At 38.9% G+C, this 27,359-nt stretch overlaps 1 protein-coding gene across 3 annotated transcripts in view; it reads right to left on the bottom strand.

The window, feature by feature from the left end:
• The window catches only part of Chrdl1 (chordin like 1), a 107,332-nt gene extending 100,524 nt beyond the window's left edge, over nt 1-6,808 (bottom strand). For all 3 annotated transcript variants that reach the window (XM_029472938.2, XM_085837996.1, XM_021153494.2), the window contains exons 1-2: nt 6,729-6,808; nt 2,925-3,078 (exon numbers count right to left, since the gene is read on the bottom strand). In XM_029472938.2, coding sequence (XP_029328798.1) covers nt 2,925-3,003 — 79 coding nt within the window. In that variant the 5' untranslated portion in view covers nt 3,004-3,078; nt 6,729-6,808. The remainder of the gene's footprint in view (nt 1-2,924; nt 3,079-6,728) is intronic.
• Between the last annotated feature and the right edge of the window lie 20,551 nt (nt 6,809-27,359).

Genomic DNA, 27,359 nt, shown 5'->3' with positions numbered 1-27,359 from the left:
AGCATGTGAAAACTCAAAGGCTGAGCTTTCCTCGAGTAAAATGGAGACAGACAGTATAAACAGATGAAAAAAATGATTACTTCTATGTTTATATATTTTTCTCAGCTTTGTAAAATTTTAAAATAACCCTCTTTTTCATGTACTTCTATGCCTTCCTTTCTCCTGTACTAGACAGTAAAAATATGTGTCTTTTTACTTTGAAGAACTTTTCCCTTTTTTAAAATATAGTGATTTCCACTTGTAGAAATTCTGGAATAGATGACATAAAAAGATCATAAATATTACTCATGAGCCCAGAGACTTAAAAAGTAATTCTCTGGTGCATCCCATCTATGAATCTAAATTTTTCATGAAACAGAGAACTATGGATTAACTCCAAAAGAAAATGTAATAATATAGGGTGGGAGAGACCTCCCAGGAAATTCAGTAGCCACAGAGGAAAGGAATACAGACCTGACCACACAGAATTTAAACAGTGATATAAAAATACAACTTACACAAGCAATATTTGGAATAACAAAAAGCTAGTAAGATTTTATACATGGAAAATAAGTAACTAGTGAGTCAAATTAAGCCAAAATGTTACTGAAAAGATCACATAGGAATAGGAAGATATGAAAGCAAAAAATGAAATATAATTTCTCTAAGTAAGATGATCTTTCAACATAAAGATAAAAAATGCTCTTGGTAAGGGAATTATAAATGGACATAGTAGGAACTTACTGAAGAGCACTTTGATAGCAGTTATCAAGATTAAAACTAAAAACACTATTTCAATTTTGCAGGAATGTGTGCATGAACATCTAAAGGGTTTCACTAATGCCCTTAATTATAATGTCAAAAACTAGAAGCAACATATCTACAAATAGAGGATGCTTAGTTAGACCATGGAATATACATACAGTTGAAAATGATCTAGGCACTAGAAAGACATGACATTGTTAAAAATGCTTTAACCTGATATGGAAGGCTGTCATGTATATATTTGTCTTTCTGAGAAATAATTTAAGAAAAAATTATAGGGCCACCAATTTTTAAATGAGGTTTTATTACAGTCCTTGGATCATTTGTGGAAACTCTCCATTTGTTTGATATTTCCACTGTTTATAACTTATTATTGTTAGGGTATCAATGTGAATATATGTGCATGAGCATTTCACACGTGAAAGCAACATATCTGAAGCACATGCTGTGAGATTTCCTCTTCAGTAACGATTATTCTGCATATCTTTGATTTGGGTGTGGCCAAATGAAATTTCAGCGAACAATTACTCGGATGATGGCCTCACCCTCTGAGTATAATCTCAAATAATAGATCAAACCCAGTGCCTTAAGCCATCTGTTACACCAACCAAATATTAAAATGACTTGGGACATAATAATAGGCACAAAGAAACATTAGAAAATATCAGTTTAGGCTTCATCAATCATCTTTCTTTGATTTGTCAACAAAGCTGTAAGTTTTATGGATAATATTCTTCAATTCTTGGTAAGGATGGAAGACCTCCAAGAAGAAATAGTCTATCGAGAGTTACAATATTCCCTATGAGGCCATCAGTAACCCAGGCTATAAGGGAAATGTCTCTCTAAGTGACCAGGAATTTTTGATGTCTGCCAATTGTTAACGGAGTTAAGAATGGGCAGACAACATTTCTATCACATGCACTTAAATAAATGGAGAGTGTTCTGATATGGGCTATGCTGTGGATGGGAGGAAAAGTGGGTAATGTGAGAAAGACAGGGAGAAGCTCAAATTTCCTTTCAGAGACTGTCCCCCACTTCTCTTCCATTTATGCCTCACTTATACTAGCTGTCACTACAGATCACAGATGCTCCTTATCAAATGCACTTTTCCTCCCAGGAAGAAGGTCGCTTGCTATGAAAAAAATCATTGTGGAACAGACACACTCTTAATGATAGAATGGGCTTGGCTCTGCCCTCCATATCAAGTGTCTTCTGCCACCCATATTTAATTCTACGGATAGAAGAGATAAATGTTCAAGTGATGAGATTCAGAGGCTGCTAACAGCTCCTATCAAGAATAGTTTACAGCTCTTTCTTGTGAATACGTTCAGTGGAGCACAGAATATACCCCCTATTGGACCAACTCCACTTTGTGCTCTTTTTTTTTTCTTTTTGAGCCCTAAAAAAGAATCAGAGCTTAGTTTTCTCCTTAAATATAGAGCAAGTATTGACCTTAAATTTGGCTGTAAGTGGCCAAAAGAAGTTGAGGTCTATGCTGTGCAAGTGTAGCAGAGAGATTGTAATAAGAACAGATATATCACTGGCAACAAGGGGTGACAAATTAAATTTCATCCCCCCAAACACTCGTGCCACCCTTATTTTCTCTGTGTTAGCCCAGACAGATCACCGATTTTCTAGAACTATCACCTGGGTTTGTGTGGCCATTCCTTTCAATAAATGACATCTAATTTCCTAACAGTTCTTGAAACTTAAGTTTCATCCCTGGCTCTGAATCCAGTTCCTTCATTGATTTTCAATAATAGGGATATGCAGAGCCCTGCCTTCTTTCTTTGCTTTCTTTGCTTTATGCTTTTTCATAAACTAAAACCTTCACCGAAGAGTCTGAAAATGGGAAAAAATCCAGCTCATCTGTCAGATATTTCTAGAGTTACGTAAAATGGAATGATATTTGTACAGTTGAGAAGAGGAAAGGGAAAATGTGTCATGTGCTCTTTCAGATGAAAACTATATAATAATCAGAAAAACAGCCTCAAGTTTAGTTGGCTTGATTCAAAGCTCTCATTTTTTATCGACACACACATAAATCAGTAACATTTATTTTTCTTCTCATAGAACATGAGCATGGCCACATTTGGGCTAATCATAATCCCTACAGACTATAACCACAATTTTAAAGATGTGATGAATTTGAGATTATGTTAAAAATGGAAGACACTTACGTTTTACTTGTTCTGTTTTGCTTCCTTCTAGGAAAACAAAGATGAAAAACAAGGAAATGATGTATTTCATGCCATCCATCTTCTACTTTCTTCTCCTTTGAGCTACTGCAAAATGCAATTCAGAGGCTCCAAGGAGAGGAACAGTGGACTAAAGCTGTTGAGAAGGAATAAGAAAGAAGTAATTAAAACAGATCCCTAGGGACCGATGAGCATCAATGATACTTAGGTTTCTAACTGGCTACAAAATACTGGAGAGTGCAGGGGAGCGAAAGCATTGTTTGCAGAAGAAAAAGAACTTCCCTCGCCTGTCTTGTAAAGATTATGGGAGGAAATTCTCGTGAGTTGAGTACATATTTCTGTCCAACACTGAGACCAAATCCTAACAAGCAAGTCATAGGAAAACAAGACAGAAAAAATTAAAAATTTTTGGACATTTTGCTTTTGGTGTATGGGAGTAGAGAATCAGAAATTAGGAGTTTATTTTTATTTTTTAAAAAAAGCCTATTCTGGCAAAAGATATACAAGTAGCAAGGATTTTACCACAAAGATGTCTGAAAGACAAACTTAGTAGCCTTCGATTTAGACTAATTTTTTTCATTAATCATTCGAAGATCCTTCCTCAATCAGTGGTTCTTTTGTGTCTTCTTTTGAGACCTAAATGAATCTTCACATTGGGTAGTTAGGCTGCAAACTGTAGGTAGAATCTGGTAATGGATGCAATTCTGAGAAGTTTTATTGCTAAGAATAGTTCAGACATATTTCTTCCCATGAAGCCCATTGTGAAAAGAAATGTAAAATGGGTAATTTTAAGAGAAAATAAGCAAATTTCAACAGTGATTCAATTTGCCCTACCGTGCAAGAGGCTGTTAAAGAAACCACAATTCTTTAAAAATAGGAATTGGTGGGCAAGCTTGAAATCTTGAGCCTCTGAAGCCATAAAACCCAGACAATTTGCTTGCATCTAGTCATGACTATTTTCCATGGAATTTAGAGTTCATAAATTTCTTCCAGCAGGTGATTGGAAAATATTTAAATATTCTAGAAGCATTGCATTCAATCAGAGGTTAATCATAAACAGTAACATACACACGGGTGTTTTCAGGAAATCCAATGTAAATATTGATGAACTATTTATTTGAAGAAACAGATTCTCTCTATGTCTCTGTCTCTGTCTCTCTCTCTCTGAGAATTGAATCGTTTTGGGCTCATTAGTGGATGTCACAGCTTTTACTTTAAAGGCTATGAAACTGCCATGATTGTTAAAAAAAAAAAATCAATTGTTTCAGCATAGCTTGTCATCCCAACAGGCAGATGCACAAGAATCACTGTAAGTTCAAGGCCCACACTGGGATACTTTGTCTAAAACACCAAAACAAACAACAACAACAAAAACCCACCACCAACAACAAACAAAATCCTTTTTTTTTTTTCAGATTATAAATCTATGCTGATCATAGAGAATTATTTGTGCTACTGGCCTGATTTGTAGCACACATCTGCTATCTTTCTCAGCTCTCTCTGTACATTATGGAAGGTTTACATTCTCCTAGGACATGTTCCTAGCCTTGCTGATGCCTGAATTCTGATGCTTTTGTCTGTTTTGTGGGCTTCCAACTCCTTTCAGTCATTCTGAACCTCACTGTATGTTGAGATCCCTTCGAAGCAAAGCATTTTTATTAACAGTTTACCACAGCCATCCACCCCATGGAGTTCTTCCTGAGCCTACTTTAATAAGCTTTTTCCTCTAAGTCTCTGAAAGACAAAGATTTTAACTTTTGAAATCTAATTTATCATAATCATATATGGATCTCAAGGGGTGCTTCTAAAACCATGGCTATTGAGTCTCCCCATGCAAGAATCAACGGGGTTGTTTTTCTTGTACAATGGTTGGGCGATTTGGTGAACAGTAGCATTGCTTCATAACTCAAGCTGGCAAGAAAATGGCCCTTAGAATTTTTGCTTTTCTTGGGTCCCAACTAATGTTATGAGCAAACAGAAAAGTTGGTGACTAGAGAGCAATTAATCTCTTTTGGCATTCCTGTCATCTGTGTGGCCTCCCAGGAGGTGATGGAGAACATCAGAAAATGAATCGTTTTATAAATATTCACGTATTATTTACAAGATCTTGAAGTCTTGCCTTTGTGTTCTGTGCAGAAATATGAACCGAAAAGGATTCGCTCCCCAGGGCTCTTCATTATTCTATTTCTCTTTATTCCTTTACCTTTCTATTTTGGGGCAGGAGGTTGTTCAAGACATTTGTTGGGGCTGTAGCAATAAACAGAAGCATCGCTCAGGAAACATCCAACTCTTATTCCTGCAAAGAGCCAAAGTGTCCCTAATTTTTCAAATTATACTTTGACCCAGTTAACTGGAGTTATTTCTGCGTTAACTCTCTGCTTCACAGACTGCTGGGCTGCTGCTGAACTTCCACTGGCTCTTACAGGTTACTGAGAAATGTAACCACTGACCTGTTGGGGTAAGGACAAAGGATCCAGGGCCCAAGAAGAATGGAACAAAGAAAACAAACCCCTGCAAATAACCCTAGGGGTGAAGATGGGATGGGAGAGAGTTTAGGCTTTCTAAGAGATGGAGCCATGTGTTAGATATCGAGGGAAAGTCATCAATTCAGGTGTCTTTAGGAAACCACGGTTCACATTGCTCATTTGCATCAAGCAAAGAGGCCAACTGCTCCTTGCTCAGCTATAACTGCAACCTCATCAGGGCACATACTCTCAAAGCAGATCTCCTGAGCAGAACAGAACCAGTGACATCTCTAAAGAAAAGGCAACAGTTATCCATTTGACAGACACCACTTTACACCTGACAGCCGCTCTTCAAGGCTCAGGGGGAAGCTTGACTGACCTTGTAATTTCAGACATCTGTGGGATAGCCCCTTGGGTAGCAATTTTCTTTCTGACAAACAATAAGAAAGACACTGGAGACCCCAGTCCTTGTCCATCAGCTGAAAGCCTCTCACCAGGCTACCACCCAACAACAAAAGTTCCCTTAACTCCTGGTGGGTTACCAAAGAAAGATGAGTTTGAGTGCAAGGTACCTCTTGTCAGGGGCAGAGCATTCATCAGTGCTTATGACTGACAAAGAGAATGCCTTGCTTTTGGCTTATAAAACACCTTCCAATCTAGCATTCTGTTTGACTCCATACAATTATACCTCAACCACAGGAGGGAAAAGGAAATGAGTTGAGTTAGTAGTGGGCAAGGAAGGTAGTTTTTTCAGGCCCTGAAACCTAACAATCCCATTTGTTTCTTGAGCCTAGTATGTCAAACTGTGATCCCAGAGGTCTGGCCTTGGGAAGAAAAAAAAAGGGGGGGGGGTGGAATGGGGAGAATGCCCAAAAGAGACAGGAGCCTCTCCTCCACCCACCCTTAACTTGTGAATCAGTCCACAGTACTTCACTAAAGGAGCAAAACTAGCTCTTTCCTGCACATCTATAGTAGAAAAGCAAAGCACAAAACCCATAGGTAGCGTGGGGGGGGTGGGGATGCCTGCACTGCTTCTGGAAGACTAAGAAGTACCAGAACAAGTAGAAAGGCTGGCTAAACAGAAAGCAGCACGTTGTGGGTTCAAATCCCCAGCCCCAGTCTGTTTCTTGGGGTACCTGTGGTTCTACCTTCATTCTATCAGCAGGACTATAGAACTGGTTGGGATGGCAGGTCCCAAAGTTCAAAGCACCCTGTGGGAACGTCCAGGGGCAGTTCCAGGGAACAGAATGCACCCCACCTGTGAAAAGATAGGAAAGCAAGGCAGAGGTGAGGGGAAAGGCTTAAGGCACTGGTTACTGACCTGGGCACTGGCCTCCTCCTCCTGCCACGCTTGCACAAGCTCTGAGCTCCCTGGGGCGCTCCTCCGAGGTCTGGGGCTCGCAGGTTGTGGCGAGAACTTGAGTGCGCGCGAAGGGGGAGGGGGGACTCAAAAGTGGGTGGGAGGAAAAACATCACCGCCCTCGCACCACGAGGGAGCAGAGGCTCGCTTGGCTCCAGGGGGCAGAGCCAAGGCGCGGGCGCGGCGGCCCGGGGCCACCTGCCCGCCCGCCTGTCCGCTCCCCACTTGGCCCGGCTGCCCGGCGCTGGCGGGAAGTTCTCCAGCAAGCAGCCCAGCCGCTGCAAACACGCACCCCTTCTTGGTCCCAGCACCGGGCTTTATTGATACATCCCAGACCCGAAAGTTACAAAACGGGGAGAAAGTGTGCGGCTCAGCCGGCACTTTCCCATCACGCAGCGCCCCCACCACACACCCCTCCTTTGGCTAGTAGAGCTTTGGGGTCTTAAAGGGACCGCACATCTTCTGCAACCCATCCTCTGCCTCTGCAGTGGATGCTCTGAAGAGCTCCCCACCTAGTGTCCTGGAGACCCTAACTCTTCACTATCCATGACGCCTCTGTAAGGATGCACCTCTCCTTCACTCCTGTGGGCCAGGGGACCCTTCCCTTCTGCACCTGGTATGCTCCGGAGCCTGTGCTCTGTGTGCAAGTTGAACTGACCTCACAAATTACATCCTAACACAGCTTAGTATTTCAGGGCATTTCTCATATTGTCACCACAAGTGACAAAGGCTTGGTGTTTTTCTGAACTTGATGAGGAAAAGGGAGAGAGACTGGGGGTAACTAGTCTCTGCCACAAAGAGATTGCTCTCCCAAACCCTGTGGGGAGAGGTCCCTACTAACTGCTAAATATTTTGAGGAAAATTTGAGGTGGCCCGATGTCACCACCATTGTTTCATCAGTCCTTCAGACTCTATTTTGGACTAGGGGCTTGACCTTCAAAAGTCAAACAAGGAAGAGTAAGGAGTACTTCATTACTCCTGGTGTCTCCTGATGTATCAGATTCTTCAGAATCCTCAAAAAACTCACAAAAGCAACTTCTTGACAGACAATCCCCATTCAGAGTTTAAGCTCCCAAATTTGGAGGAGAGCTGAAGGGTGTTTTGTACATGAAATGGATAATACTCATATTCTAAACATCTGTGTCCCACTTTGTAGCTTACAGAGTGCATACATCAATATTAGTACCACATCAATATATTAGTATTTAAAATCCTGACAATTTCCTTACAAATTAAATAAACTATCAGTAGCCTTCCTGATGAGATGCTGGGGACCTTCTGTGCCAGTCAAATCAACTTCTTCCACAGAAGTGGAAACCGACATGAGCGGTGGATGTATGCAAGGTCACACCGATAGTAAATGACATATTTGAGATTCTAAGTCATATATCCCGAGTCTTAACTCGTTACACCGTATTATCTCTAGTCCACAGATGGAAATGCAATTGATGCTCAGGGAAATTGTGGTTAGTGAGAAGCAAGCAAGGCAGCAAACAAAAACCCACACCTTGGGAGCAAGGCACAAATGAAAACTGAAACAGTAATTGTCCTTTGAAGGAATCCTTTTTCTACCTACTTAAGTATTAGTATCATTCAGCCAGGCCTTGCATGGCTGGAGATGTTTATTTCATTGTTAACAAGAGAGAGACAGACGCCCTTTCTGAGATGTTGCCTTCGGGGCTTAAAGTGTCTAGCTCCATTCTGCTGCCCAAGTAGCCCTACGTTGCCACGTGCATTCAATTTGTGCTGTAGTAAATTAGTTTGAACTTGGAGCTGTGTTGCCTTCTAACTGTTTCTGTGCCATTTAATGTGCTGATATTTTGCATCACTAACCAGAGTTTCTTCAAGAGCTAGTATGGCTTGTTCAATTCCCTTTGTGTGTGTGCTCCAACTCTCACCAGCCCTTCCAGCATGCTTACAGAAGTATTCAGGGAATGGGTTTTAAGAAACAGAGACAATCATGGATCCTAGCTTTTGAAATAGAGTTACTGAGGTTGAAAGACCTCATCTAGCTGGCTAAAACCACTCAGCCCTGCTGGTTGGAATAGTATCTAGATTACTGCATGATAAAACATCCCCACACTTAGTGGCTTAAAGCAAGTTATCATTGTCAATTGGTTCTACTTAATTAGTTCTATTGAATCCACTCAAGATCATTTATACATTTTGTTGGCAACAGTAAATGTGGCTGCTGTAATTCCCTGGGGGATTCTTTATTAGTATAAATGTTGTGGTTCTTGTTTTCGCTCTGGTCTTGATTCTTAAACTGCAACTCTGCTTTAGGTGAAAAAAAAAAGGCAGCCTTCCTACCGGTTCTTTTCCAAAATAAGCTGATGACTATCTACATGTGTGCCTTTTGTTCTCTATTTAGCAAAAGTAGATTTCCCCCAAGATGGTTTTCAAGAAGCAAGTTCAAGTTATTCCACCTATCAATCGCTTGCTTCTTTTATTGTTGCACAATATTTTGTGATAAGGTCACATATCTTATTGAAGGACTGATTCTAAATTTGGGCTACTACAAGAAAAGTTGCTACAAATATTTGTCTACAATTTTTGCATAAACAATCCTACATTGTTCTAAGATAAATGCCTAAGAGTGAAACTCTTGTTTGTCTGACAAATGCATATATAATATAATTTTATAAGAATTGTATAGTTCTTTTTAGAGCAACTATTCTTTTTAAAATATGTCCATTACCGTGTATGTGATATCCTGCTTATTGCATTTCTACCAGCACTTACTATTGCTATTAATTTTATTTATTTACTCTAGTAGATGTATCTCATTTTGGTTTTAGCTTGTAGTAAGTATTTTTTTTATAAACATAGATGATTGATTCCGAAGTTTATATTGAAATACGCGGAACTTTAGTTAGCTAAAACAATATTGAAGAATAAAAGGAGAGAACCCTCACTTACTTATATTTAACTGTTTTAATTGTATTCTCTTAATATCTAATGATATTTTCATCTTTTTCCACTTTTAGATTGAACTTGTTTGTAGCTCATTCTGATCTCAAACTTATGGTCTTCTTGATTTAATTTCCAAAGCACTAGAATCATCTAGAATCATACTTATGTGTTGTGCAAGCTGGCTCTAATGTCTAATGATATCTATTGTCTTTTCATGTGTTTATTTGACATGTGTAGATCACTGTGAATATTTTTCCTAGTCTGTGGCTTATCTTTTATTCTCTTTTCATGGGCTTCTGCAGATTAAAAAAAAAAAAAGGTTTCTTATAGAGATTTGCATAAGTGCTTTGCATGTGTATTTGTATGTGTGTTCAGATGGATGTTGGTTCATTTGAGTGTATATATGTATGGCGGACTGAGGTTGATGTCAGGATTCTTCTTTAATCACTATCTCAGTATTCAAGAGAAGGTCTCTTGATCGAACCTGGAGCTCTCACCCACAACTAGTCTAGCTGGCTAGCTTGTGGCTGGAGCTCCTGTCTCCACCTGTACTTACAGGAAGCTGCCACAACAATGCAGCATTTATTTGGATTCTACGGATCTCAACTCTGATCCTCATGCTTGTTGAGCACTGTTGGGCAAGAGCTTTAACCACTGAGCAATCTATTGAACTCCCAAAGTTTTGATTTTTGTCAAAATTTACTTGTACGGATCACGTTTTTTAGGTGTGGCTGAAACATTTGTCTAGTTCTATAACTCACACATTTTCTCCTACATTTTTTTTCTGAAATTGTTAACAGTTTCAAGTTTTCTATTTAAGTTTATTATCTACAGCAAATGGATTCATTCATATATGAAGTAAGAAGTTGAGGTTTACTTTTTTAGCCTGTGGGTGTTTAACTCCTTTGCTGTCTTTTGTGGATAAAACTACCTTTCCTCCCTTGAATGCCTTTACACTTGGCCAAACCTTGATTGCAAACACTGCATGGGACTACTTCTGATTTCTGTGTATACTATTGATTTCTGTGTCTATCTTTCTATCAGCCTTGATTATTGTATATGGACTCGATGGTTTAATAAGAAGAAAGTAGCTTATTTCACTTTATTCTTCAATGTTGTTTTAGCTAACCAAAGTGAAATGTATTTCAATATAAACTTCAGAATAAAACTATGTATGTTTGCAAAAATACTTACTGGGATTTGCATAGGAATTCCATAAGATCTAATGACCCATTTGGGAAAGACTTTAGCTTTGTGTTCTAAGTCATGAATACTATATGCCTCTCATTTATTTATGTCTTCTATTTTAAAATATGTTTCTCCTCCCTTTTCTCCCTCTAGTTCTTTGCACTTACTCCCACTTAAACTTCTCCCATGTTTCACTTTCAAGTTGGTTTTGGTCTTTAGTTTTGAAAGAGACATACATATGAACGTGCATGCACAAGTATTCATAAAAACAATGTGCTGAGATCATTTTTGTTGTTTGTGCATGCGTTCAAGGTTATCTCTGTGGAGGCTAATTCTGCTTCTCATGGAAGTTGTTAGTTGTCTATAGTTCTTTTTTCTAGAGGTAAGTTTCAATAAAATTTTTCTCTATGTTATCAAGACCATTGATTGCTATTGCCACCATTATGGTCTTGTTCATTTGGCCATTTCTAAGAGAGGAAGCCTCACAGCAGACTTCCTGGTATTCTGGCTCTTGCAGTCTTTGATCCTCTCTTCCGAGAGGCCCTAAGCAGGAGCTCCTAATGTAGATGTATCCATTAGGGCTAGGCTCCTCACAATCTGTTGATTGTGTCCAGTTCTAAGGTTTTGTAATGGTTTTCATTTGCTGTAAAGGAAGACTTCTTTTATGAGGTTTGGTAGCTACACTTACCTATGGGTAAAAGGATAAGGTTTAGAATGTAGTAAGGAATTATGCTGGTCTTCTTTTATCTTATACATCACTGCCTTGCACATATCAACATAAATCTCTTATATGTATTTTGCTATAGTAATATATATATATGTATATATACACGTATATTTTCTTTGAAGAATTATAAATATGATTGTGCTCTAAGCTCAATTTCCATGTGTATATTGCTAGTATTTATAAGTGCAATTATTAAGTCCTCTATACTATGAGCTTCAGAATGTATGCTTATGTGAAAAATAGAAAATACGTCTGCCTTGGGAGGCAGAGGCAGGTGGATTTCTGAGTTCGAGGCCAGCCTGGTCTACAGAGTGAGTTCCAGGACAGCCAGGGCTATACAGAGAAACCCTGTCTCAAAAAAAACAGAAAAAAAAAAGAAAGAAAGAAAGAAAGAAAGAAAGAAAGAAAGAAAGAAAGGAGGGAGGGAGGGAGGGAGGGAGGGAGGGAGGGAGGGAAGGAAGGAAGGAAGGAAGGAAGGAAGGAAGGAAGGAAGGAAGGAAGGAAGGAAGAAAGAAAGAAAGAAAGAAAGAAAGAAAGAAAGAAAGAAAGAAAGAAAGAAAGAAAGAAAGAAGAAAGAAAGGAAGGAAGAAAGAAAGGGAAAATACTCCTGCATATTAGGCTCAGGGAATGTTGTAAAAGAGGGAGTGGAAAGGTTATAAGAGGCACAGGATTTGGGAGTTTGCTGTGGCATTTTGTTTCCTAGTTACATCAGAAGCTACACTCAAAAATTATCATCAACAAGACTGTTCAAATGTGAACTGGATGAGAATAATAACAATGAAAGTAACAAACTGGACAGAGAAGAACCCACAAGGTCTCAACTCTAAACAAAGAACTACAGGCACATGAGGAAAGCTGTGATCATAAGTGGTCCCTCATTAGTTGTCCAGTGCCAAATGGTCAACCCTGAAAGTGTACATACAAGTCACATTTTATGGGTTCAACAGACTGCATTTAAGAATCTCTCTCTCTCTCTCTCTCTCTCTCTCTCTCTCTCTCTCTCTCTCTCTCTCTGTGTGTGTGTGTGTGTGTATACAAGTCCATGTAAACATGTAATAAAAATTGATGATAAAAGAGACCAAGAATTTAAAGGAGAATGTGGAAAGGTATATGGCAAGATTTTGAGGGAGAAAAGAGAAAGGAGAAGTGTAATTATATTATAAGCTCAAAAATAAACAAAAGGTACAACTGGATAGATTACTGCATTATTAATAAATACTTAACAGTGTTCTGATGACATACATTTTAGATCCTTTAGATTTATTTATTGTATGTGTATGACTGACGTTTGCCTGCTTGTATATCTGTATACCACATGCATGCCTGGTGTCAGTGGGGATCAAAAGAAAGTATCAGATTCCCTGAAACTGGAGTTAATGAATGCTGTGAGGTGCCCTGTGAGTGCTGGGTCCTCTACAAGAAGAACAAGTTTTCTTGACCATGGAGCCATTTCTCCAGCTCCAGAGTCTAGATTTTTAAATGCTTCTATCTCATTAGAACATGAAAAAGCCAAATTGTTGATTTAATTTCCTGAAAATGATTGCATATTTGTATATTGATGAGTGTATTATAAAATAGACTTACCCCTTCTAAAAATGCAAAATAGCCTGGAATATGTATTTTTTTCAGAAACTTTGTTAAATATGTGAGTTCATAAGTCACTCCACAGACCATTTAATGTATGTAAGTGGTAGTACTACTTTTTGTTGGTTCTGTGCATTTCTGTTTATTATGGAAATTTGGATCTGTGCTGTATTTTATTTCTGCCAGCTATTTATAAAAAGTACTAAAAAATTGATTTTCATAAATGCAATTCAGCTATGAGTTTGAGCTTTCTCCATTTAAGGTTGATAGAAGATTTTTCACTTTTTTTTTTTCATTTTTGGAGATGAGCATGTCCATCAGATTTGCTTTGGTCACCAAAAGTGATACATCATTATTTTGGGGTATATACTTTAAGAGTGCATGATCTGCCTAATTCCCTCCTTCCAGCCACAGAAATAATTCATTAGTGCAGATAATCAAATGAATTCTTCATTTTTGAATTACTAAGAAAGGCAAAGCTCCAGGCAAGAGTGTTTTACCTACTTAAGTGAGCAACAAAGGAAGCTCACTGTGTTTAGGTTCTGAGATTTTAAAGTTGCTTATTTTTGCAGCAAAATCTACCCAATAGTTACTGTTATCACCACTTAATTCTGTTCCCTAGGATTTTACAAAAAGACAGCAAAGTAAATATTCAAAGTAACTTACAGCGCCTTGGAACTAGAGCTAATAACAGCACATGATTTTTGTTATTTTGGTTGTTTTGTGCTGGATATTGAACTTAGGGCTTGGTTCATGTCTACAATACCACAATGAATCCCCAGTTCTCGAATCAGTCATTTATTTTCTTTGTTTCGATAAAGTATTTTTAGTTATGTTGTTAGATTTCCATTAATACCTTTTGGTTGTTTCTAGCCAAGAAAAAACTCAAGGCACCTTTTATTTGTGTTTTGTGTTATATATGAATAAAACTTTTATACAAAGGATTTTCTCTTTGTGTGAGTTTTTAAGTGATTATTGTTTCCAAAACACCACATCCTCAGATTTATCACACAGGCCACTGCAAAAGAAAGTTTTTGTTTATAGGAAATCTGAGAAGCATACTGATTTTTCAAAGTAAACATACCATATTGTACTATATTATAATAAATATCTAAAGATAAAATAGTGACTCTCTTGCTCCAGTGTAATAGTGTGCCTATAGTTGCAATGAGTGGGTCACATGGAAGGAATATAAAATAATTTATTTTATTCAACATTTGTATTGTCTCACAAAGCTTCAAAAGTTTTTTTTTTTGTTGTTGTTGTTCTTTCAAATTTGGTATCCAAGGATGCTACAAAAGAAAACTAAAGATAGGATATGTTCAGTTGTCATGTTATGCATAGACAAATGCAGCATAAGATATGTCTCTCTAGAACTTACATTGCTATAGAATATTTAATCACTTTACCAGATTTCTTTTGCTTAGATAGCTTACTACAGGGTCCCAAGGTACCCATAGAACTATCATGAGCTTCCCAGAATATTCATTTTTATTCCCAAAGTTAGGCAGCTGACTGCTTCACTATTTTTTTTTTCATTAGAACCAACATAGTGACAATCTTGCCTCAACCATAGCCCCTAGCTTTCTCTAGGGAATAACATGATACAATCCAAAGAACCAAGAATTTAGAGTCAACTGTGACTTGGATTTTTTTTAAGTTATATAAACTTTCTGAGCCTGTTTCCATCTAGGTTGTCAATGATTTGCTGTTACTATTCAGTGGTAGGCTGTATCTTGCACATCACAGGTACATAGTAATTATTTCCACACTCACTCTTCCCCTTCTGCCTCCATTCTTTTAATCTGAATGTGAGAGCTATTTGAAAATGTGGAAAGTTCTTTATTAACTACTCAGACTAACTAGTTTTCCAGTTTTTCTGTCTTTACTAACTAATTCTATTTTGTTCCTTCTTCAGAACAGATTGAATCTTAGATTGAGCTAAAGAGTAGAATGGCAACATCCCTTCAGGAGAACAGTGAATAAAACTCCTCACATATGGGTGCAGAGGCATCTGGTGTCCTTCTACCTAGAGAATACCATAAAATTTTAGAAGCAGGTTTGGAGCTAGCATCTTCCCCATTTTGATGGTAAGTGGACTAAAGAACAAGCCCAGAGCCAGAATAGAGTCAGGAGAAGGCACTTGGATAGTCTTAGATCCCAATAGCCTGTTCTTTCAGTTTTCAAGGTAGAAAATGCTGTTTCAGATTGTGCAGGGTGCTGGAAATTCACCATAGGATCTGTATTCTAGAGGAAAAGAGCAGAAGGCAGAGAATCTACAAAGTATCAAGGGTCCACTGCTGATTCAAGGTCTGAGCTGTGCCTGCCCACATGATCTACCATAATAAAGCACGGATATAGTTTTTCTTCCAAACTTTTAAGAGAGCTGAACAAGCTTTTGTTTTCATTCTTGGAGGATTTCACACCCCAAAAGTTACTTGTGATTGCAAGTGACATGGAGCTGGCACTCCTGCATGATAACACAGGCTGGAAAAGCAGAGAGGTGGCCACTTCCAGAGAGCATACCTACACAGTCACTGTGGTAGTCACCACTGCGCCATGTTATGCCTCTTTGGGTACCCTCTGGCTTCGTTTACTCACCTCTGTCATCTTTCTAGACCCTGGAGGCATTTGAATCTGAAACACGGTGTACAGTGATAGCGTAAAGCTGGTTCTCTAGGGAAAAATAAAAGCTTCAATTTATAGCAATTTCCAATTTCTCTGTGTACATAGTTCCCAAAATAGCCACTTTCCAACTAACAACATGTCAACATGTTGTCACTTGGTGTGAAGTTGGTGAAAAAAAAAAAAAAACATGTGTGCAATCCCTTCACAAGCTGGTGAGAACTTGTAAGAGCTCCTCTGACTGGAACTGGCTCTGAAAACTTCAGCAAGCTATTGGCATGGTCAGGAGCAAAAAGCCAGAAGATGTTTTTGGTTTTTTGTTTTTTTGTTTTTTTGTTTTTTATTCACAGGCTAGGATTCAGAAAGCATCCAAAAAGAATCTGATCCAACCCCCTAGCATGGAACCCATCATTACATCCACACTGATGCCTTGTTCCTTTCCTCTTTTTTTAGAATCCCACAGGCCAATTATGCAGCTATTGGGCATGGATAATCTTCAAGGAAGGTGTGGGCTGAGGAATGGTTGGCACGAGCTTGTTGAGGTCAGGATGAGAAATCCAGGACCACTGACAGTACTACCAGGTTCTTCTCACCGACCACTAGACTCCTTTTTGTCCTACAGGAGGAAATGAAAGCAAAGGACTACTGGAGGGAGCAGAGGGATGCCTAATTAGAAGCTAGGATCAGAAGGAAATGAACATGAATGTAAGCTGGACTTCACAGGCAGGAATCTCATCTCACATCTGCTGTAAGATGGGTGACCGGATAAGGAGATGGCACATCCTCAACTAGGACTTTCAACTTCGCCTGTCTCATGGAGGAAAATGAGTATGTTTTAGCAGAGGTGTCCTACAAGATGAAAATCTACCCTAGTTCTGATGAAGTTGCAGAAAGAGAAACTAAGGTTCAGATGTGGATGTGATAATGAAACAGTCAGTTCTCTAAGCCATGTTTCTGACCGCCAGCCTGGGCTTTCTACTCTTCCCCTCACCACCCCCAGCCCCACTAAGGAGTTACAAAAGAAAGATTCACCCCCACCAACGACTTGCTTTGCCAAACTAGAAACATGAATAATAGTTTTTGACTGAATCAATTGTCAACACAATTGACACACTCATGTCCACGAAGTCAAACACTCATCTCCAGTTTTCTCTGTTTGAATTATTTAAAAACTTAGGACATCCAGGGAATTTTGCCAAGAAAATCTAAACACCCATTCTCACACAGGCTCTGCAAACAAGTGTCCAGGTCTTTTTTCTTCTCTTTTCATATTAGAGATAATATAATGTTCTTGTCACAAGAAAAGTACCATCAAAACCCTGATAGATCGCCCTGCTGCAGCTTAGGAGCCTTGGCTTTAGTCCTCATCTTTACCTTGACAGGCAAATATGACAACTTCCTGTTTCTTCAGGGCCTCATTTTCCCCATCTGCAAAGTGCAGGAATTGAATGCTAAGAACCCTTCAAACTCTGGCTCAACTGTAAACTCACAGCAGGTGTCCGTTCATTGAGTTTATGGACTCTGCAGTCTCTGTATTTTGCTGCACAACTTTTTGATACTCAACAGCCAGGGACACAGTTATACATATCTATATATGCCTCTTTGTTTTGAATTTTTTTCTACAGCAATTTATTTAGGATAACCAGCCTCAAAATTTCTATTTCTCAGCAGAGACTTATTGTTGCTGTCTTTGAATTTTCCTGATAACGTCTTAAGTCATAAAAGCCTCCTTAAACTGAGAAACGACAAAGAAACTCAGAGCATCACATCTTTAACAAGAAACAGCCTAAATCCAAATGAACCTTTTACTAGATTATGGGCTCCAGGCTTACTTCTCAAGGGACTTTTGTGAAATCAGAGACAGAAAACAGGAGAACAATAAGACAAAGGGAAATGTCAAGCTAAAGATTTGGGTTTATGTAATTTTATTGTTTTCAAATCTGCCATGAGTCAAGGGGGTGGGGGGGAGAAAAAGGAACACGGAGAAACCCACTCACTCCCAGCTACAAAGTCCATGTGCTAAACCATGTTTTTCTGTCACTTAGAGTTCAGCTTTCCCCAATATTAATGGAACTTAAGCCAAACAAGAGTCCCTTTTATGCTTTCTCCCCGAGCTCCTTGCTTGCTAAGTCCTGTGCAAACTACAGCAGTTTCCAAGCACACGGCTGTGAAATGATCAGGCTTGGACTAATGCCAATACAAACCAATTTATTGGGGTCCTGAAATTAACTAAAACCTAGAAAGCTTGATTAATTGTGGCACAGCACAGCAAGGAGCATTCAGGAGTACAGCCATCAGCCAGAGGGCACACCCCAGAGACTCCACTCTGACTCCTGATTTTCAGAGTACGTGAAGAAGAGTCCCTTCTCTGGACAGGACTTAACTGCTCTTACCACATTCATCCAGAACAAAAATGTTCTTTCTGAGTGCAGCAGGGAAAATGGTAGTTAGTGGGTCTTAGCTACCTATGTAATCAGCCAATCCCATAATAGTAGTCCTTGGGATTAATTTCATTTAATTTAATTATCATCTTTATGGAGCCCATTTGACAAGCTCTTTTTTTTTTCAAAACAGCACTGGTTAAATATGCCTTTAGAGAGTTGTTGTGGAGATACAGTACTTCTGTGGTTTCCTGGGACACCTTATCACATAGGACAAAGAGAATGATTCTCTGGGGAAAAAAACATAATGATGTGTGTGTGTGTGTGCGTATGCGTGTGTGTGTGTGTTAAAGATAGTGTGGTATCCCCCAGAGATCAGAAGTTTTCCCTTCAGTTCCTATTTGGATGGATTCATAGTCAAAAGACACCTAATTCCAAAATGCTAAGTACATTGATACTAAAAGGCTTTTAAATATTTTGCCAATCTTAGGTCTTGAAAGTGAGACAGTGGCTCCAAGAATTCTGGAACATGGAAGGAATGACTTATTGCAAGATACAGTGGGTCAGCAGGTAGAGACCTCACATTCCTTCTCAGTTACCTACCATATACGTTTCTAGAGCAGTAGGCCCAGTAGTTGGTGGTTCCCTTTTTCAGCCCCAGGCCTAAACATCTGAGGATATCCAGAAGTAATGCTATACATTATCCTCTGGTGCAGCCAGATCTTTGGTAACCCTTGAAGTATATCTTCTCTGATCACCTATAAGGGTATGATGACTCCCAAGGACAAACATTTCCCCATATAAGAATCACCCCAAGCTCTGTAGTAATCTCCATAAGGTGAAATTAGTGGTAGAAGGACATAAATACTAAATGTATGCATGTGGCATGGGGCGGGTGGAACTTAGGATGGATTTAAGAAGACCCCCATCCCAGTATTGGTGGTGCTTTTTGTCAGCTCTATCTTTTTATGGGTCAGAGTCTAGCCTTATTCATCTTTACAACCAAAGGACAACTGAATTAAATGACCTTAGGGGATCTTTCTAACTTCAGGACTTTCTAGAATGGCATTTATTACTAACTGTCAAAATGTTAATTTAATACATTAGTCAGTTTTTGTCAACCTAAAATGAGCTAGAATCATCTGGGAACAGGGATCCTCAAATGAAAAATTGTCTTCATAAAACTGATTTATGAGCTTATGTATAGGGACATTTTCTTGATTGATGATTGATTTGAGAGGGCCTAGGCCACTTATGGAGACCTGGTCCTGAAATACATAAGAAAGTAAGCCAAGAAAGTCACAGAAAGCAAGCCAGTGTGCAGTATTCTTCCACGATCTCTGTTTCAGTGCCTGCCTACAGATTCCTACATTGAGTTCCTACCTTGACTTCCCTTAGCGACACATTGTGACCTAGGAGTTCTAAGGTGAAATAAACCTGTTTCTCTCCTAGGTTGTTTTTGCTTAGTGTTTTATCATAGTAACAGAAACCAGGACAAGTACACAATGTGTGTCAGGCCTAAAACTATGTCTTTTAATGTATACACCCTTTTCTTTGGATCTCCAAAAACCCTTTTGTGTTGGTGCTGGTACTATCTTTATATCTGTTTAAAAGAAAATCAGATATTAAAGGGTATAACTAAGACACACAAGTCATCTGTCTGAATGTCAAACCTTCACTTTTTATCTTTCTATTCCCCACATCTTGTGTCTCCACACGTTAAAGTTCTCCAGCCATGTGTCTATAAATGCCTTGGCGAGTATTACCAAATTCTATTTTCCTTCTCTATATTCTACCTAACAGTGAACCCCTGGCTCCCCATCACCAGAGTCTTAGCTCACCAGAACTTTACTTACCATGTTCATTTTTCCTCACCTCTCTATCATCGTGTTGTTGTACAGGCAAATAAATAGAATAGTCGGGGGACCAAAACCTACACATCAACTCCTTAAAAAGTAAATAGAGCCATCTATTCTCTTTTCAGGTTGAATTAGAAGAGGACTGTCGGGTTATATTCATGACCCTTGGAAACTGTTCTCAAGCAGAGACAGCCAAGCCAATAATATTTAGAAAAATAACAAAATTTGACTGTATTTAGCTCTGCAGAAGAACCCTGCTGGTTGTTCACGGTTAAATGTTAATGTCTCAGCTGTTTCTGGCTATCTGAGTGACAGGCTGTAGATTTGGTTAAATGCTCCACTACAAAACCAATTTAGCTGTAAACTTTTTTAAATACATTTTTTTACTAATTCTTACAAGACTTTAATACATGGACACAATATATTTTGATCATATTCACCCTCTACTCTTCCCCAAACTTCTCCCAGAAGCATCCCTTATTCTGCACCCCCCCTACTTCGTGTCTAATTTGTGCTACTATTTAATCATGTGGTAGTGGTGGTGGGGCACTGACTGGAGCCTGGTCAACCTACATGGGGCACACCCTTAAAGAAAACTAACTCTCCCTTCCCCCAGAAGCAATCAACTGTCAACAGCTCCTCAGCTTGTGGTGTGTGATTTTGGGTTAATATTCATGCTGGAATGTTAGCTGGCTTGATCTTGTGTAAATCCTATGCAGGCAACCACAGCTGCTGTTAGTTCATGAATGCAGTGATGTCTGGAAAAGAGTGTTTGGCTCTCCCTGACCTCTAGCTCTTACAATCCACCCTACCCCCTTTCTACAAAGTTCTCAGAGCCTTTTAGGGAGTGGGATGATATAGATGTCCCATTTGTGGATGAGCAAATCACAGATACTTATTTTATGTACTTTGATCAGGTGTGAGTTTTTGCATTAACTGTCATTCACTGCTCAAAGAAACTTCCCTGCTGATATCTGAAAGCTCTACTAATCTATGAGTATAGAGACACAAATTTCGAAGTACGTTCTATACTATATCTATTTAGTAGAATAATAGCATTAGGTTCATCCAGAGGGTCCATGACCTCCCTAACCAGGTCTTGGCCAGATTTCCCCATCAAAATTGTATATCCTCCCTTGGATCAGACCTTAAGTGCCATTAGAAAACAGTTGGTTACCTCCATATAATTTGTGCCACAATTGTACCAATGGGCATCTCTCCCTATGTTAGTCATTGTATACCTCACAGAGTTCACTGGTGGGTGAGGCTGTTAATGGCTTTCTTCCCCCAGCAGTCTGCATAACACATTTCAGTACCAGGAAACCTAGACAGTGTGGACAAAGCTTCCTGGTCAGTACCAAATTGATTTCTCTGTGTCCTATGGTCAAAATGTGTAGTGTCTCAGCAATAGCCCATATGAAAATTAGAGCTATACACCATTTGAAGCTAAAAAGAATGTGTACTTTCCCATACACATGAGCAAATCAAGAAGGTAAGAAGTGTATTTTTTATTATTATTATTCTCCTGAGGTAATTGTAGGTGCTGAGGCTTACTGGCTTCATCTACTAACCTAGGCCTAGTCCTGGAAGCTTCTAGCCTCCATTCATTCTAATCTAGGCCTAAAATGTTTTCTGCCTCTAAGACTTATGGCTGAATAAGCTCACCCCTTCCTGGTTCTTTCTGAGCTCTGACTGGATGGCTCAACTCAGTTATTCTGGTCCCAAACTCCTCTCCATGCTGAGTAATTCAATCTGGCCTCTCTCTTTCTGCCTCCCTTGGATTGTTCTGCTTGGCATCATACTAACTCTAGCAATCTGTTCTAATCTATTGGTTCTTTCTCATTCTCTGGCTCGTTTTGTCTTCGTCTGTGTCTAGCTTGTTCTCTCTCTGCAACTTGTCTCTGTACAACTCTCCCGGTAAAACCCTATCCTCTTTTCCTTTTCTCTTTATGCTACTCTTTCTTGAGTAGCCTCTTTTTCCTCTCTGTGTGACAGTTGGGTAGATCCTATTCTGTCAAGTCTTTCTCTGAATCATCACTTTGTCTGCCACTCAATTAGCCACACCACAACTAGAAACAGGTATTTTCAGTAAATAACACAACCTTGGGATTCTGAATGCAATGAAATATCCTACAGGATAAAAGGTTTTCTTATATCACATAGTGTATTACTAGCAGGGCCAGACCTTGACCTAGACTCCAGCTACTGCCATTATATAATTAGAAATGGGGTTTGAGTTGTAGGCAAAGAAAGACAGACATGAACGACATGCAAGGCTCATCTGCTTGCTTTGCTTCCAGCTCTCATATTCCTACTCACCCACTGTCTTTGATTAGATGGTTTTCTGGAGATTTCTTGCAATTTCCTTAAATTAGAGATTGGCTGATGTAGGTGAGAGATGTTGACATCTAGCTGAACATGCCACATCCTAATCTGGTCAAGCATGGTATAGTTGTATGTTTTGTTTGAGCTACAAGGATTATTTAGATCCAACTATTTTTCAACTCCTTTCTTTGTTTCTATCTCTACTATCATCTGTCTCATGCCACTGTTATCTGGAACACCACATTTGTCACTATTTCCTTTATTTTCATAGTATTTTATTGCATCTTTTTTGTGCCACAAAATAGTTTATTCAGGAGTTTTTTTTTTTTTAACTCCTGACTTTATAGTGTTAAAGGGGGTTATTTCTTACCTTTTAGGGATTTATCTCTTTTTATCTAACATTATACCACTAACTCCATCAAAACCATTGTTTATAACCAATTCACTCATCTTGACCTCTGTGACAGTCTATCATGTAAGTATTTTATAGGTTGCTTACCCATGCTCATAATAATGGACATTTAGTTTATGTTTGAACTTGAGAATTCAGCAATTTACTCCTTTCTTTCTCACATTATTTCTCTGGTGACGGCTCAACTCTGAGGTAATGAATGCTCTATGGTGAATCTACCCGAATGGGTAATGGAGGAACAGGAAACACCTGGAATAAAAGTGTAAATTGGTTAATATTTTTTAAAAAAAATTCCAGATTTGACTAGAGAGATGGCTCTGCAGTTAAAAGCATCTGATTTCACATATTAGGATCTGCCCAACTCTCAGCAGTAACGAGCAACTGACCTCAAAAAAGAGATAATATAGGAATTAAGGTGAACTGTGCAAGACTTAAGAATGTTCCCTTTTTTACACAACTGAGGCATGAACCCCAGCATGTCTAAACTATGTAATCAAAGTCAAACCATCTGATTCAGAGGACCTGATTTTGGTTCCCAACAGCCATGTCAGGCAGCTCACAACTGCCTGCAATCCCAGCTTTGGAACATCTGATGCCCCTGGACTTCTTGAACTTCACACTCATGTCTACAAACCCACACACAGACATATAATTTAAAAGAATAAAATGTTTACGAAATAGCCAGATTCAAACTCAAGGGGTTTTACTTAATCATAGTCTGATATTGATCCAAAATTTTGGTGTCAGGGGAAAGGAGAGTGGAGGTGTCTCCTGCCATTAAGCCCCATGTACTTAAAAAGCATCTCAAAGTACTTGCTTTGCAGATGCATTATCTTTGTACTAAAAATACACTGTGTGGGTTAGTATATTTTGCTCACCCCTGTGAAGAAACAGCATATGTGGGTTGGAGAAAGTTAACAAATAATGCCCCTGGCTCACCCACACAGTTGGCATCCTTCAGCCACGGTTTAGATTCCCTCTTCATGTATCAGGGAACATTGGCTCTGCTAACATTACACTATCATTAGTGCTAATGAAAGCAGAATCTAGATTTCTTACACAATTCCTTTCCTCTGTCACTATGAAGCACACCATGATACTGACAAGTGTCACTTAGAGACAAAATACTGGAAACAAAATCACTTTCTTGGAGATTCTGGGCGTGAAATATGTTTATAAAAGGAAAGAATGTTTAGATGGTTTACAAAATGATTTAAAGACCCAATTTGCTTTGAGGATTTTCTTTCTTTTCAATTCATTTCTCTACAGCTTGTAAATGCGGCTATGGGGAAAATTTCACAGAGCTCGGTGTGGTAAGGGCAGTATACTTGATATTATTTTCACTTTTTCAGTAACTGGACAATCAGCTTCCTAGTCATTTAATTAGCTGCTAGTTTCCCAATGCCAATTCAAAAAATTATCTTCCAAATGACACAATATGCTTGTATATGAAAGACTGTAATATTTGTTTAAAATAAAAAATGAAAATTATTTGGGGAAAGTGTTTTTCCTGATTCTCTACCAGGCCTCCTCCAATATAGTTCTTATAGAAAATCAGAGTTCAAACTGGTTGGACTTTATCATGTTTTAATAACCTTTTAGTTTAGATTAATATGTGCAATTTTATATTTACAAAAAAGATATAAAAACAGTTATTTACCATATACACTTCAAACTATCTTCACTAATCACATTATATTGTATATCACCATGTGTGGTATGTTGAAATTAAGAGATTAATATTGATATTTGTTTAGACTCTAGCTTTTATTCAATTTCTCCCACTAATATCTTTTCTATATTCTGGGATTCTATGCATGCTACAATGGAGCATTTAGAGAATTACACGTTAAATGGAGGAGAATCAACAAATTATAAATGAAGAAGACCCTTTTATGTCCTATCACTACTTATTGGATTTGGCAACATCTTTATGAAAATGTGATAGAATGATAATAGAAAAGGGACAACAATGGGGTGATGGAAATAAAAACGAGTTGTTATTTAAAATGGCCTTCGAAGCTTCTAGGTCAGTACCAGCTTGTATGCAGTGCATTCAGCATTAGGGTCTTAGAATGTTCTGGAGGGTAACCAGTAGCAATGGCAGTAGCCTGTATTGTTTGGGGTTGGTCATTAAAAACCTCTTGACCAATGACTCAAAAGGAGGTATCAAACAACTGCCACTGGGCTTTTGTTGATAACCTTATAGTGTCTGGCAGAGGTATTATTCCCTTTATAGGGTATCTCCATTTAAACTCATATATAATATATACATATATATGTTATATATTAGGAAGTTCCTAAAACAGTAGATTTTCATATAGCTGATTTCAAACATCTTTAGTGTTAGTTATGGCCATCCTGACCTGACCTCCTAACTTAAACTACAACTCTTAATTTTCCACCTGTGTTCTGCTATCAACTGTCCCTAAAATTCTTACTATTCCTAATGACACCTTTTTTTTCTAGGCCCTTTACCCTCTTTACAGTTTCCTAGCTTCTCTAGGAACTCTGATTTAGACCAAAGATTTCAAGCTAAGATCCTCATGTGAGATATAACATGTGTTGAATGAATTTGAATTATCACAATCAGTGTGAGTACTTCTAGCTGCATTCACTTACCTGTACGTTTCCTGATTTAATTTTTCTTTATAGCTGAATAAGTTCCATTGTGGTTAGATAGCGCACATTTCTTTATCTATTCATCCCTTTATGGACACCTAACCTGTTTCTATGTCCTAGCTATTGTGAATAGAGTATCAAAAAATTAAGTTGAGTTAGTATCGCTGTATAGGATGTACAACCCTCTGTGTATATACCTAGGAGTGGTATAGTTGTGCTATATGGTCGTTCCTTCACTGACGTCTTGAGGAAACACCACACTGATTCCCATAGTGGCTGCACAGTTTTCACTCCTATCAATAGTCAATAATCATACATTCTCACCAGCATTTGTTGCTATTTCTTTTCTTTTTTTTAATTTTTAATATTTTTATTACATATTTTCCTCAGTTACATTTCCAATGCTATCCCAAAAGTCCCCCATAGTGCCCCCCACTTCCCTACCCACCCATTCCCATTCTTTTGGCCCTGGCATTCCCCTATATTGGGGCATATAAGTTTGCAAGTCCAATGGGCCTCTCTTTCCAATGATGGCCGATTAGGCCATCTTTCGATACATATGCAGCTAGAGACAAGAGCTCCGGGGTTCTGGTTAGTACATCATGTTGTTCCAACAATAGGGTTGCAGATCCCTTTAGCTCCTTGGGTACTTTCTCTAGCTTCTCCATTGGGAGCCCTGTGATACATCCAATAGCTGACTGTGAACATCCACTCCTGTGTTTGGAAGGCCCCGGCATCGTCTCACAAGAGACAGCTATATTTGGGTCCTTTCAGCAAAATCTTGCTAGTGTATGCAATGGTGTCAGCGTTTAGAAGCTGCTTATGGGAAGGATCCCTGGATACGGCAGTCTCTAAATGGTCCATCCTTTCAACACAGCTATGAACTTTGTCTCTGTAACTCCTTCCCTGGGTGTTTTGTTCCCAATTCTAAGAAGGGGCACAGTGTCCACACTTTGGTCTTCATTCTTCTTGAGTTTCATGCGTTTAGTATATTGTATCTTATATCTTGGGTATCCTAAGTTTTGGGCTAATATCCACTTATCAGTGAATACATATTGTGTGAGTTCTTTTGTGATTGTGTTACTTCACTCAAGATGATGCCCTCCAGGTCCATCCATTTGGCTAGGAATTTCATAAATTCATTCTTTTTAATAGCTGAGTAGTACTCCATTGTGTAAATGTACCATAATTTCTGTATCCATTCCTCTGTTGAGGGACATCTGGGTTCTGTCCAGCTTCTGGCTATTATAAATAGGGCTGCTATGAACATAGTGGAGCATGTGTCCTTTTTACCGGTTGGGACATCTTCTGGATATATGCCCAGGAGAGGTATTGCTGGATCCTCCGGTAGTACTATGTCCAATTTTCTGAGGAACCGCCAGACTGATTTCCAGAGTGGTTGTACAAGCTTGCAATCCCACCAACAATGGAGGAGTGTTCCTCTTTCTCCACATCCACGCCAGCATCTGCTGTCACCTGAATTTTTGATCTTAGCCATTCTGACTGGTGTGAGGTGGAATCTCAGGGTTGTTTTGATTTGCATTTCCCTGATGATTAAGGATGTTGAACATTTTTTCAGGTGCTTCTCTGCCATTCGGTATTCCTCAGGTGAGAATTCTTTGTTCAGTTCTGAGCCCCATTTTTTAATGGGGTTATTTGACTTTCTGGAGTCCACCTTCTTGAGTTCTTTATATATATTGGATATTAGTCCCTTATCTGATTTAGGATAGGTGAAGATCCTTTCCCAATCTGTTGGTGGTTTTTTTGTCTTATTGATGGTGTCTTTAGCCTTGCAGAAGCTTTGTAGTTTCATGAGGTCCCACTTGTCAATTCTCGATCTTACAGCACAAGCCATTACTGTTCTATTCAAGAATTTTTCCCCTGTGCCCATATCTTCAAGGCTTTTCCCCACTTTCTCCTCTATAAGTTTCAGTGTCTCTGGTTTTATGTGAAGTT

The sequence above is a fragment of the Mus caroli genome, unplaced genomic scaffold (assembly GCF_978045245.1).
Source record: "Mus caroli unplaced genomic scaffold, Mus_caroli_1 scaffold_5, whole genome shotgun sequence".
Taxonomy (NCBI): Eukaryota; Metazoa; Chordata; class Mammalia; order Rodentia; family Muridae; genus Mus; species Mus caroli.
This window is presented reverse-complemented; position numbering and strand designations above follow the sequence as displayed.